Source organism: Aquarana catesbeiana, linkage group LG08, assembly GCF_042186555.1.
Source record: "Aquarana catesbeiana isolate 2022-GZ linkage group LG08, ASM4218655v1, whole genome shotgun sequence".
Classification (NCBI taxonomy): domain Eukaryota; kingdom Metazoa; phylum Chordata; class Amphibia; order Anura; family Ranidae; genus Aquarana; species Aquarana catesbeiana.
The window spans coordinates 255,897,329-255,909,619 of record NC_133331.1 but is presented as its reverse complement, the minus strand read 5'-3'; the positions used below and the strand labels follow the sequence as shown (position 1 = coordinate 255,909,619).

Sequence of the window (12,291 nt, the reverse complement as noted above, 5' to 3'; positions counted from 1 at the left end):
CGTGTGCGCTGGACATCCCGCTGGCTCTCTGCTCCCATTGGTTACAGTGCCTGGGAGGTTAAACGCGTGCACAGTTCCATCTGGCTTGGCAGAGGATCGTCATATCTGGCTGACATCACTGCCGGAATATACATACAAATAGACGCCCTGGGCTAGCGTCTTTCACAGCTGTTTCTGCTATCTGTGCGGCGCGGTTGCCAAGAGGAAACTCTGCTAGGAACCTAGTGTGTAAGGTAACCGCTTTGAATTGTGAAGGGAACTGACTCCTAAACAGCCAAAAATAATTCCATTGATTAGATGTACTTTTCTTGTTACTCTGCAGGGACCAATGTTTATGTGACAATAGGCATGGATACAATGGGAGGATTCCCTACATTGAACAAGCCAGCATTTTAATAGCAGTCCTGTTTACCATCTTTTACCCTAAAGACCACTTTCTAATTGTTGACAGTGGCATAGAATTACCCTATAGGTAAGGAATTAGAAGTATAATTTCTCTGATGATGTTTCCTACAGATTAAACCTATACGGTTCCTGAAGTGTTACTCGCCTCTGAATTGTTGTGAATCTCTACCATCATTACTCTCTGCCTCATCCCTTCTTTTTCTTTTTTACCTATGATTAAATGTAAGTACCATTATAATCATAGTTTTAGGGATAAGACCCCCCCCCCTTTGAACCTATAACTTGTTTTTTGTCAAAATTCTCCAGTGGCTCTATGTCATGTCTGTTCCCACAGTCCCCTATGTTGTACCTCCAAGGGAGTGGTTTGATTGTTTGTAGATATTATGTGGCTATACTGAACTCACTGGGGCAATAATAATATTATATGCTAATGTTGATTAAATATATAAGATTGTGATGCACTTAATTGTAAAAAACTTTTTTTGTTCATAGAACTCGCCTTAGCTCCTGAAGAAGCGTTTCCTTACGCGTAACATGTAGAGCAGAGTTGAGCACCTTATGACACTCTACCTCATCAAGCTCTATCATTCCAAGAGTGATCAGTCCGGCCCTCCAGGGTTCGACCTTATTGTTTATAGGTGGTGTGCCTTTCATGCTCATAGGCTATTTTATATGAATGAAATATATGAGAAATCTATGTAATTGTTTTGATTTTAAATTTGTAATAAATATCAATTTCTTATAAAGAATGTGTTATGCCTAAAAAGTCCATCATCCAAAACCGTTTTTCTTATCCTTTAACATGACGCTTTCCATATATACGATATAGGTATAGACATATGGTTAGTTGTACTTATACCAGTCAACATACCAGCTGGTGGAGCTTTGGGATCTGACGTCACCACATACCAGCTGGCTAGCCTCTGCCGCGGCTGTGTTGCTCGTTTGAAATTTTCCGCTCTGCTATATGCTTTTACGATGTCAGCCATCCATCACTTGGAATAAAGGATTTTAATAAACTGTTGCACTATGAAGTGCCTTCTTTCCTCTCTTTAAATTTCTCATCATACACTACGAGTGATCCCTTTAGAACAAAGTTCATAAGGAGAACACTGCAGCTCGCTGCACCAGCATTACAGCGCTCAGAACGGCTTGAAGAGGAAGGAATCCTGCTGGAAGTCTTAAATCAGCTGTTCCTGTCTGTAAGATCTGACACATCCAAGCCCTAAAGATCTCTGTAATAGGGGTCCTACATATCTGGTAAGCAGCCTTTTCTACTATTGCTTGGCTTATGAAAGTATGTGATGAAGACAGTATCCCTCATCTGACTGAAGGACTTTGTCTCAGTAAAGGTTTATACCTTTGGGTGTCATCTAATAAGGACGCTAACTAGCCCCCGGATGGATTTTGCACTTAATTGATTTTCATTGATTTTAATTTTTCACTTTTTCACTAACTTTTTATTTTCAGCTTGTAATTAAGGTTGATGTTCACATGTTGACCTTTTATAAGTGTGTTTGTCACAGGTAGCGCACTTGATTCCATTTACACATATAAACAAATTAATTTATCTTTATTAGTCGTCCACCTTAATTATTGTCTAAGTATGGGGAATCAGCTACTACCCCCTCTACCACCACCTAATAATTCATTTTATAATCCCTAATCATCCAACAATTCATTAATTTAAATCAGTTGATTTTACTATCAGCTTAATGTATTATTCTTGGTATTAATTTGTGTCATTATATTATATATACAGTTTTTCAGATTCTCTCACTAAATGTATGTTTCTGTATAATTATGTCTTATAATCATGTTCTCATATTGATTTAATCCAATACTGTTCATTTTTTATCAATGTTTATATGGGTAATAATGCTGCTGTTTATTGTGTATTGTGTGTTTGTGATTATACAACATATTGCTTTTTAACCTTGCTTTTTAACCCATTTTTCTTAAAAAGTACTATTCATCAAATACCGTATTTATTAACGTAAAACTCGCACCTTTTCCGCTGAAAATAGGGGGCAAATCACGGGTGCGTGTTATACGCCGATAGTTTAACTCAGAGGGGAAGGAGGGGGGACGAGCGCCGCCAGAATTCACGAGCCATCATCTCCTGTTTACTCGGCTCTCACTCGGCTCTAATTCGTCTCTCACTCGGTTCTCGCGTCACACACACAGTCCCGCCTCCGTCACTGGCATTGGACCAGTGTTCTGTCTAACACAGGAGCTGGTCCAATGCCGATGGAGGAGGCGGGACTGTGTATGTGACTGCCGACTGAGAGCTGAGTAAACAGGAGATGACGGCTCGGTGGTTTCCTTCACTGCCCTGATGAGTGATGGTGAGGCATTAATCAGGCAGCTGCATTGATGAGAGATGGGCTGCAGATGGGCCCAATCATATACAACAGCAGGGAAAGTCTGTCCCGATCTGAAGAGCAACCCCCAATGGAACTTACTAATCTGTACCAGTCCCGCCAAACAGACAAGTAGGCCGCCGATGTACCCTCACTGACCGAACGCTGCACTAGGGCACCAGCTATTCTCCACAGATGTGCGGGACAAGGAATCGACCTCTGCTCTGCCGCCGGCGCCAGCTTCCGGAACCTGTCCCACTGAAAACGAGAAAGGCATCAGCAATGGAATTCTCTACTCCTGGGACATTAACAGCTTTCACAAAACCCTGTTTTAAACTGAGGAAAAAAGCTACAAAAAAGCTTAAAACCCCCCGAAAAACACCAGTAATTCGATACACTCAGGTGTGAATGAAGCCTAGGCTGGATACACACTACAGTATACAATTTTCTTTAGATTTTTACCTTTAGCTTTATCAAAACCATATAATCCAAGGTCAAATCACTTTCAATTTGTATGAAGTCAGGCCGGCCTTGCACTACATAGTTGAAAGTAAATCTAAAGGAATTTGATCAAAGTTGTATGGTGTGTATCCAGCTTTAAGGCCCGCACACACGATATGAAAATCGGAAGTAAAATTTCTTCCGAACGAACGATCGGCCAATTTTCGGATAGTCATTATGGTGCTTTTGACAGCCGATTCTGATTTTTTTGTACGACAAAAGCTGGATGTGCAGACTATAACATTTTTGTCGGATATGAACACAACGTCTGATTTTCGTTTAATTAGTATGGTAAGATTATTAGTACTCGTAAGCAAGACTACACATGCTCAGAAACAAAAGAATACATATAAAACTATTCAGCACATTGCGTCACTTCTGAAGTTGAATTCTGTCATACAAGAATTTTTGTACGGTGAGTAACCTCTTCATTTCGACATGAGACTAGCATGCAACAAAAAACGGATAAGTGTTTGTCCGATAATCTGATCGTGTGTACGAGGCTTTAGAGTATCCTGAGGAGTGAGGTGGGTGGAACAGGTATACTGGCAATTAACCGCTTGCCGACCAGCCGCCGTCATTTTACTGCGGCAGGTCAGCGCGATCCCGCGAACCATTGTAGCGATACGTCGGCTCGCGGGATCGGGATAGCTGGTGGCATGCATGTGCCTGCTGCACTGCAGGGGTGAAGACGCTCGTGGCCGACGGTCACGATGACCGCCGGCCACGAGCGATCGCGAGCATGAGAGGCAGAATAGGGAAGTGTGTGTGTAAACACACAAATCCCTGTTCTGTTCTGAGAGGAGTGACAGATCGTGTGTTCCTATTAGCTAGGAACCACGATCCGTCACTTCCTCTAGTCAGTCCCCTCCCCCTTCAGTTAGAAAGACATAGCAGGGAACACAGTTAACCCCTTGATCAAATGAATGTGGTAGTGTCCCTCGCGCTATAAGGAATAAAGGAATGTGTCTCAATCTAAATAAAATAAATAAGTGAATAAAGCGATAAAAATAAGTGAGCGTGAGTATTATGTGATGATGTCTCTCAAGACTGCCGCAAAGTCAAAAAGTGTTCACACTACACTTCAACAAACTGAAAACCTGTGGGAGGACTTCGCGCTTCAAATCTATCACATAAAAAAGGTGTCAGTATAACAACCTACAAAGGTGCAGCTAAAGTGGCTATAAACATATATATCAATGTGAGTGAACACAACAGTGAATAAACACACATAAAAATGATCAAACAAATCCAAATGTGTTGGTGACACACATGATCTTCATAAGTGAAAAGTTCATATTGTCCTCTTCTAAAAAGCAAAAATCCTATATGGCTGTAGCTGGGATCAGGTATGGGGGACAAAGAAGACAGTCTATAAATGAGGGGTCCGGTATATCCGGGCTCTCTAACCTCTCACCTTAAAGAAGGGGGATAAAGGCATCAGGTGTCTGCTGCAATCAGTCCTGTAAAGTGTAGTGCATAAGGTAATCCGGGTGTTGTGCCTCTAATGATAAGATAATCTTCCCGGCGTGCAGATGCCTATAGGAACAGAGAGGGGGAGAGAGAGGAGGGGGGTGCCCACCTTGGGCTCCACCGGTCCGGTGGAAAAGGTAAAGAGGGAAAAGAGAGAAGTCTCCAATAGTGTAGTAAATTTGACCAAAGTAGTGTTTATTAAGAATAAGGGTGGTCTCTTACATTTAAAACATGATAAACAGGCATAAAAACAAGAGAGAAAGCTGGAGCGGCGTCCGAGGCGCCTCCTTACTAACTTCCGGTTACGTATTAGTCTCTGCCAGACACCTAGTGTTAACCCCTTCCCTGCCAGTGACATTTTTACAGTAATCAATGCATTTTTATAGCACCGATTGCTATCACTGGTCCCAAAAATGTGTCAAAATTGTCCGACGTGTCCGCCATAATGTCGTAGTCCCGATAAAAGTCGAAGATCGCCGCCATTACTAGTAGAAAAAAAAAAAATTAATAATAAAAATGCCATAAAAGTATCCCCTATTTTGTAGATGCTATAACTTTTGCGCAAACCAGTCAATATACGCTTATTGAGATTTTTTTCAAACCAAAAATATGTAGAAGAATACATATCGGCCTGAACTGAGGAAAACAATTGTGTTTTTTTATATTTTTGGGGGATATTTATCATAGCAAAAAGTAAAAAATATTTTGTTTTTTTCAAAACTGTCGCTCTTTTTTTGTTTATAGCGCAAAAAATAAAAACTGCAGAGGTGATCTAATACCACCAAAAGAAAGCTCTATTTGTGGGAAAAAAAGGACGTCAATTTTGCTTGGGTGCAACGTCACATGACCGCGCAATTGTCAGTTAAAGCAACGCAGTGCCGAATCGCAAAAAGTGCTCTGGTCAGGAAGGGGGTAAGATCTTCCAGGGCTGAAGCGGTTAAATACCCTTTATTTCTTTATATACATAAATATGTAAATGGAGAGAGGGCAGTCATTTTTGCTTATTACAAATACAGATTCTACTTCCTCCTTTTCAAGTATTAAAACTGCAGTGTGTGCTGTGCTAAGGGTTTTAAAATGTGCAGGCTCAGAGGTTCAGGCTCTTTTTTAAAACAATGATTTAATAGTTTTGACTTTTTTTTTTGTTTTGTGTATGTATTGAAATGTTTTAGGCTACATTCACGCTGTTCAGTTTTAAAAATGCATATGCATTTTCGTTGAGTTTTGCACCTGTGAAAAAAAGACCTACAACTCAAAGACTGCACTAAAAACGCAACCGTGGGTGAGTTTTTTTTTTATGAGTTTTTGATGCGGTTTCCATTCATTTCAATGGGGAGGTGCGATTTTTTTTTTTTTTTTTCCGCACCAAAAATGCAACAAGCAGAATTTTACAAAACCAGACCTGCAACTGATCAGTGTGATAAGGTCTATAGGATTTCGTGGTCATGCGTGGAAAACAAATCAGTGTGAAAGCAGCTTTAGCTCAGGTTCACATTGAGGGCGGGTTTGAGTTCAGATGGACTCGCATGATTAAGGCCCACCCCCTGCCAATACCGATTGGCGATTGTTCAGGGCTCACATACAAGCTGCCTGCCACTCCAGTTACCTTTTCTAGAACATTGTCCTCAGAAACGGGGGAGGCGTCTCAGAACTGATGTGCAGGTGGTCACACCCACTCCTACTCTGACCACTCCCAGCCCCCAGATGAAAACAGACAGGCCTAGCGCGCAGCATAAGCCTACCTAAATTTACCTGTGCTGGAAAACCTATTAAAATAAAGGTTATTAGCACCTACCTATGGGTAGAGGGTGCTACATGTATTTCACATGTCAATGTACGAGTATGGTAAACTTGAGCATGGCTGCATCAACATGCAAATTACCACCTATTTAATGGATGCACTCTGTGCTTTGTAATTGCATTTGCATGTATTGTACAAAATATTATGAACAATTATAAATGAAAAGAATGCAAAAAAAAAAAAAATGCACATCAACACGTGTTAAACTGAAATTCTGTGAATGAGGTTTCTAAGCCATAACTAATGGCGATTTCTAAGAATCCTCTCTGAATGCGCTTTGGTTTTTTTTTTCTGGTGAACCTGAACTTTCAGGCACATTGGTTGGAGTTTATGGGGCTAGTAGGTAAATTGTTGTTGAAGAATGGCATGGAAATCAATACCATAGGTAACTTGTGCCAATGCTAAAATCATTTTAAAATACTGTGAGAAATGGTCCTATTCTTCCAGATGACACAGAAAAAATACAAATTCTTTAAATGACAGGCTGGGAATAACTTAAAGATGTAAGTTTATTACGGAACAGCAGTACATATGGCTACTGCCAAAGCACTGCTGACTTCAATTCCACTTATTTCTTCATTCACATCTAGTAGGGACACACAGCGACATCGGCGGAGCTTGTGTGCGTCATCATAGACTGGGTGCCTGAACCCAGAATAGGTAGCCAGCTCACGACCACTGAGGTGGACCAGGATGGAGGTGTGGGACACAACCTGTAACACCGGATTGCAACAGGACAATGCTGGTTCTCCTGGGCAAGTGAGTAAGAAATAAAGACAAGCAGGTAAAAAATAAAAATTTCAGGGGGAAGATTGAAGTTTCACTTTAATCTACAAACTCAGTATCTGTTTTTTAAAGCAATCGTTATCTTTTTAGATCCTGATTTTATTTGCTGTGATTTCCATGCATATATTTAAAATAAACTGCTTGGCCTCTAAGCGTGCACCACTTATATGCCTTGGGGCCCACACACACAGCTGTAATGAATTAACTTTATGCAGGATCTTGGGTGCATAATCAGTAAGTGATTAAATCAGCTGCTGAAAGTGCCTAAGAACTGAGAATTTAAAGGCAGGATCATGATATTTTATTAAAAGCTGCAAATTTAAAATTAATGAAAATTATATTAAAGCGGTTGCATACCAGCAGGAAAAAAAAGACAAGGCAAGGTAAGGCAAAGGCATAATGAGCTAGTATGCAGCGCATACTAGCTCATGACTGTAGGATAACAGATGTAATTAACATGCCCTTCTGCCACCACTAAAAACCCTTACCCCAATAATTCAGACCACACCGATATTGGAGTATAAAAGGCCGTAGCAGCCTATTTTATTTAAACAAATATACCTTAGAATATCAACACTATGGATATAAAACATATCCAACATAAAACAGCAAAACAACAACATCTGTTAAACAACCTGTCTAATTTCTCAAGCGTTGGTCTGAGCAATATCTTCATAATCATCAGTGTCCAATAACAAAAACTTACCCTGCGGTCCCATCAAATTTTGTCACATAGGCCTCAAGCCGACAAGCTGGCTCAGAGACTACCAATGACCGCAGAGCCCCATTATCACTTCCCGGTTAACCTCCATTAACCGGGAACCACCATCATGAGCCATATCAACGCTGGCTCCCAAAAAAACTCTTACTTTTTGCCATCTTTTTTCTCTTGCCCAGACCAACGCCCGCCCCTGCCACGACGTATCTGCGACCATCACCTGTAAAAGAAACAATACAATACCCTACATCCTAATAATACTTTACCAATATAAGGGAGGGTGGGCGGGAACTTTCTTCAGGAAAACTGTTACTCCCCCCAGGGCGGGATGAACTTATAAAGACCCTCCTAGTGCCTCCCCCTCGGTTAACTAATATACACTCCCCCTCTGTGTTAACTCCACTGCTGCCACAGTCATGTACTCCCTCCACCTATGCATTACATGCTGTGTTCCGGTCCTTTCTTGACTGTAGGATAACAGATGTAATTAACATGCCCTTCTGCCACCACTAAAAACCCTTACCCCAATAATTCAGACCACACCGATATTGGAGTATAAAAGGCCGTAGCAGCCTATTTTATTTAAACAAATATACCTTAGAATATCAACACTATGGATATAAAACATATCCAACATAAAACAGCAAAACAACAACATCTGTTAAACAACCTGTCTAATTTCTCAAGCGTTGGTCTGAGCAATATCTTCATAATCATCAGTGTCCAATAACAAAAACTTACCCTGCGGTCCCATCAAATTTTGTCACATAGGCCTCAAGCCGACAAGCTGGCTCAGAGACTACCAATGACCGCAGAGCCCCATTATCACTTCCCGGTTAACCTCCATTAACCGGGAACCACCATCATGAGCCATATCAACGCTGGCTCCCAAAAAAACTCTTACTTTTTGCCATCTTTTTTCTCTTGCCCAGACCAACGCCCGCCACAGCACACGAGAATAAAACCTTATTCTTGTGTGCCCCTCCACACCCGAAGTGCTCGCTGTATGCCATCTTGTAAACCTAAAGCCCACAAGTCTATACCCACTTCGTTCAAGTGAACCCCATCAGACCTTAAATACCTCCAGGTTTCAAACTCAAGTTCAAGGTGTCTCACCGTTAAACCACCATTATTAATCACAAACTTGCTCACTTCTCTGTTTATTTTTCTCCGTGCCCTGTTCACACCTTCTACCGACCTAGCCATCCTCCATGATGTCTGCGCCACCATGTCGGACCAGACAATCACCATCTTAGGAAAAGCTTCCTTCAACTGCCAAACGTCCTACTTTATGTCCCGTTTTAATGTCTACCATGGCCCTAACGCACAAGTCATTGCCGCCTAAATGAATAACTAATACGTCCGGCGGCCTATCTCGTTGTGCATACCGATGAACCTCAGCAACCAACCTTCCCCACAACATGCCGGGGAACCCCAACCACTTGATACATGCCTCCCGTTTGCTGAAACCCAATTGCCTACCCTCAAAAACGTGCATCACCTCTCCGTGCCCCCCAGGACACGTAAGAATGGCCCATGATCCAGACCATCCTCAGCAACGAATCTGAAACAGAAGAAAAGAAAAACAACCGAACAATAAAAAACTCCTATATTCCACCTTCTTTACCACATCCCCATAACAGTGATCCCATAACCGAGATCCCATAACAGAGATCCCATAACAGAGATCCCATAACAGAGATCCCATAACAGAGATCCCATAACAGTGATCCCATAACAGAGATCCCAAAACAGTGATCCCATAACAGAGATCCCAGAACAGTGATCCCATAACAGAGATCCCATAACAGTGATCCCATAACAGAGATCCCAAAACAGTGATCCCATAACAGAGATCCCAGAACAGTGATCCCATAACAGAGATACCATAACAGAGATACCATAACAGTGATCCCATAACAGAGATCCCATAACGGTGCATGCATACCGTTTCTGACTGCTTCCGTAGCTGCTCCTATCCTAAACGAATAGGACGAGAAATCATTCTCATCCAGGCCCAAACCCCGTATGCATTTTGTAAAAAACTGCCGCAAATTGAAATCTAGATAAAAATTCACCACTTAAATGTACCAAAAAAAGGGGCCCGGTCGTTCTGAACGAACTTTTAAAAAATTCCCGAACTGCTTCTACCGGGCATAATTGTGATCCCTTCACTGGGTAAACTTGCACCAGTCTTTAGAGTACGCTGCCCATGTAGACCCACTCACCGACTTCCTTATCCATCCCGCGATGAGGCCAATGTTATCCCCCACAGCCATTCGGGACAAGGTACTCCTTGCTGCTCCGCTCCGGCGCCAACTCCCGAAACCTATCCCACTGAAAGTGATACAACGCATCAGCTATCACATTTTCCACCCCTGGTAAGTGTACCGCATGAATGAAAATATTCAACTGCAGACAGCGCAATACTAAGTGTTGCAATAACCTGATCACTGGCGTGGATGATGCCGTAATCCCATTGATAACTTGCACCACCCCCAAATTGTCCCCATGGAAACGCACCTTCAGATCCCTGAATGATGTTCCCCACAGCTCCACTGCCAGCACTACCGGAAACAACTCCAGCAGCACCAGATTCTTCGTGAATCCTGCCTCCACCCATGCTTGGAGCCATGGTCCTGCACTCCATTGTCCCTGAAAAAATGCCCCAAAACCTGTGGAACCTGCGGCATCCGTGAATAGTTCCAGGTCAAAGTTGCTGACTGGACCAGACATCCACAGTGCCCTACCGTTAAAAGCTTCCAAAACATATACCACACTCTCAAATCTGCCCTGTGCGTTTCTCTTAATCGCACGAAATGTCACGGTGATTCTATTCCACTCGTGCTAGACGCAAGCCTGCGACTAAACACCCTCCCCATCGGTAATATGCGGCGTGCAAAATTCAGCTTGCCCAATACTGACTGTAGTGTCCTTAACTGCACTTTCTTTAAACCCAAAAGCCCTGCAATTTCTCTCTTCAGATCTTCCCGCTTATCGTCCGGCAGCCTGCATTCCATTGCGTCCGAATCTATGACAATGCCCAAAAAACTGGATGACCGTTCACGGTCCCTCCGTCTTATCAGCAGCCAATGGAATGCCAAATCTATCTGCGATGTGCTCCAGCGTGGCTAACAGCACCACACAAATCCTGGAGGCCGCCGGACCTATACAAAGAAAAATCGTCTGGGTGTTGAATAACAGAATTCACCCCCGACACATCCCGCACAACCCATTCCACGATGGAGCTAAAGTGTTCAAATATTGCGCACGATATTGAGCAGCCCATGGGTAAGCAATTGTCCACGTAGAATTCATTGTTCCAATGACAACCTAGTAGCCTAAAACTATCCTGGTGCACCGGCAGTAGTCTGAAAGCAGATTCCACATCCGCTTTCGCCATCAGGGCCCCCTAACCGTAACGACGGACCCATCCCACTGCCGCGTCGAATGAAGTATAGGTCACGGAGCACGCCCCCTGATCCATAGCATCGATCACTGACCCCCCTTTTTGGGAAAGATAGGTGATGAATTAGCCTAAATTTACCTGGTACCTTTTTTTTTTTTTTTTTTTTTTTTGGTACCACCCCCAGCTGCGAGACCACCAGATCGTCAAACGGCGCTGCTGGAAATGGGCCACCCATCCGCCCCAATGCAACTTCCTTCCTTAGTTTCTCCAAAACACATCCGGATGTTGCATTGCTGACCGCAAATTGCGTGGAACCGGTGGAATTACCGTCAACTCGCATGGGATCTTAAAGCCAACCGAAAAAACCTACCTCCAACAATTGAGCTGCTGCCCTGTCCGGATACCTACCTAGAAACGGTCGCATCCTTTCCACCTTCACTGGGGTCCTCCCTTTTGTTTGCAGTCTCTCCTGTACGTGCTTTTCCCTGCTTGGAACCTCTGGACCCGGGGTGAGATCCCCCCGCCCTGAACACTCGTGTTTATCCTTACATGCGACTCCAACCTGCATGTCCCGGTGTTGTATAGCCAACAAACCCCTTTTCTATTTCCGACCGAATGTCCCTGGGACGAAGGTCCACCGCCCCCCCCCTGAAAAAACTGATTGGGGGCCCTCACCGTCGTCATCAATTTCATCCAGAGGCTGATGTCCTTGTGATCCCAACGCGGAGCCGGCCTGACCACCCTCCGTTGTCAGAATTGTTCGTCATACCTCAACCATGCTGTTCCCCCATAAACTCTGTACGCCTCACCAAATAGCATCTTGATAACAAAAACA

At 43.1% G+C, this 12,291-nt stretch overlaps 1 protein-coding gene across 2 annotated transcripts in view; it reads left to right on the top strand.

Moving 5' to 3' along the window:
- LOC141106341 (membrane-spanning 4-domains subfamily A member 4A-like) overlaps positions 1-2,340 on the top strand; it is a 68,990-nt gene extending 66,650 nt beyond the window's left edge. Inside the window, exons 6-7 of one of the 2 annotated variants that reach the window (XM_073597036.1) lie at positions 517-627; positions 898-2,340. In XM_073597036.1, coding sequence (XP_073453137.1) covers positions 517-621 — 105 coding nt within the window. In that variant the 3' untranslated portion in view covers positions 622-627; positions 898-2,340. Of the gene's footprint in view, positions 1-516 lie in introns of both variants that reach the window. The other variant, XM_073597035.1, reaches the window with a different exon arrangement.
- Positions 2,341-12,291: the final 9,951 nt, after the last annotated feature.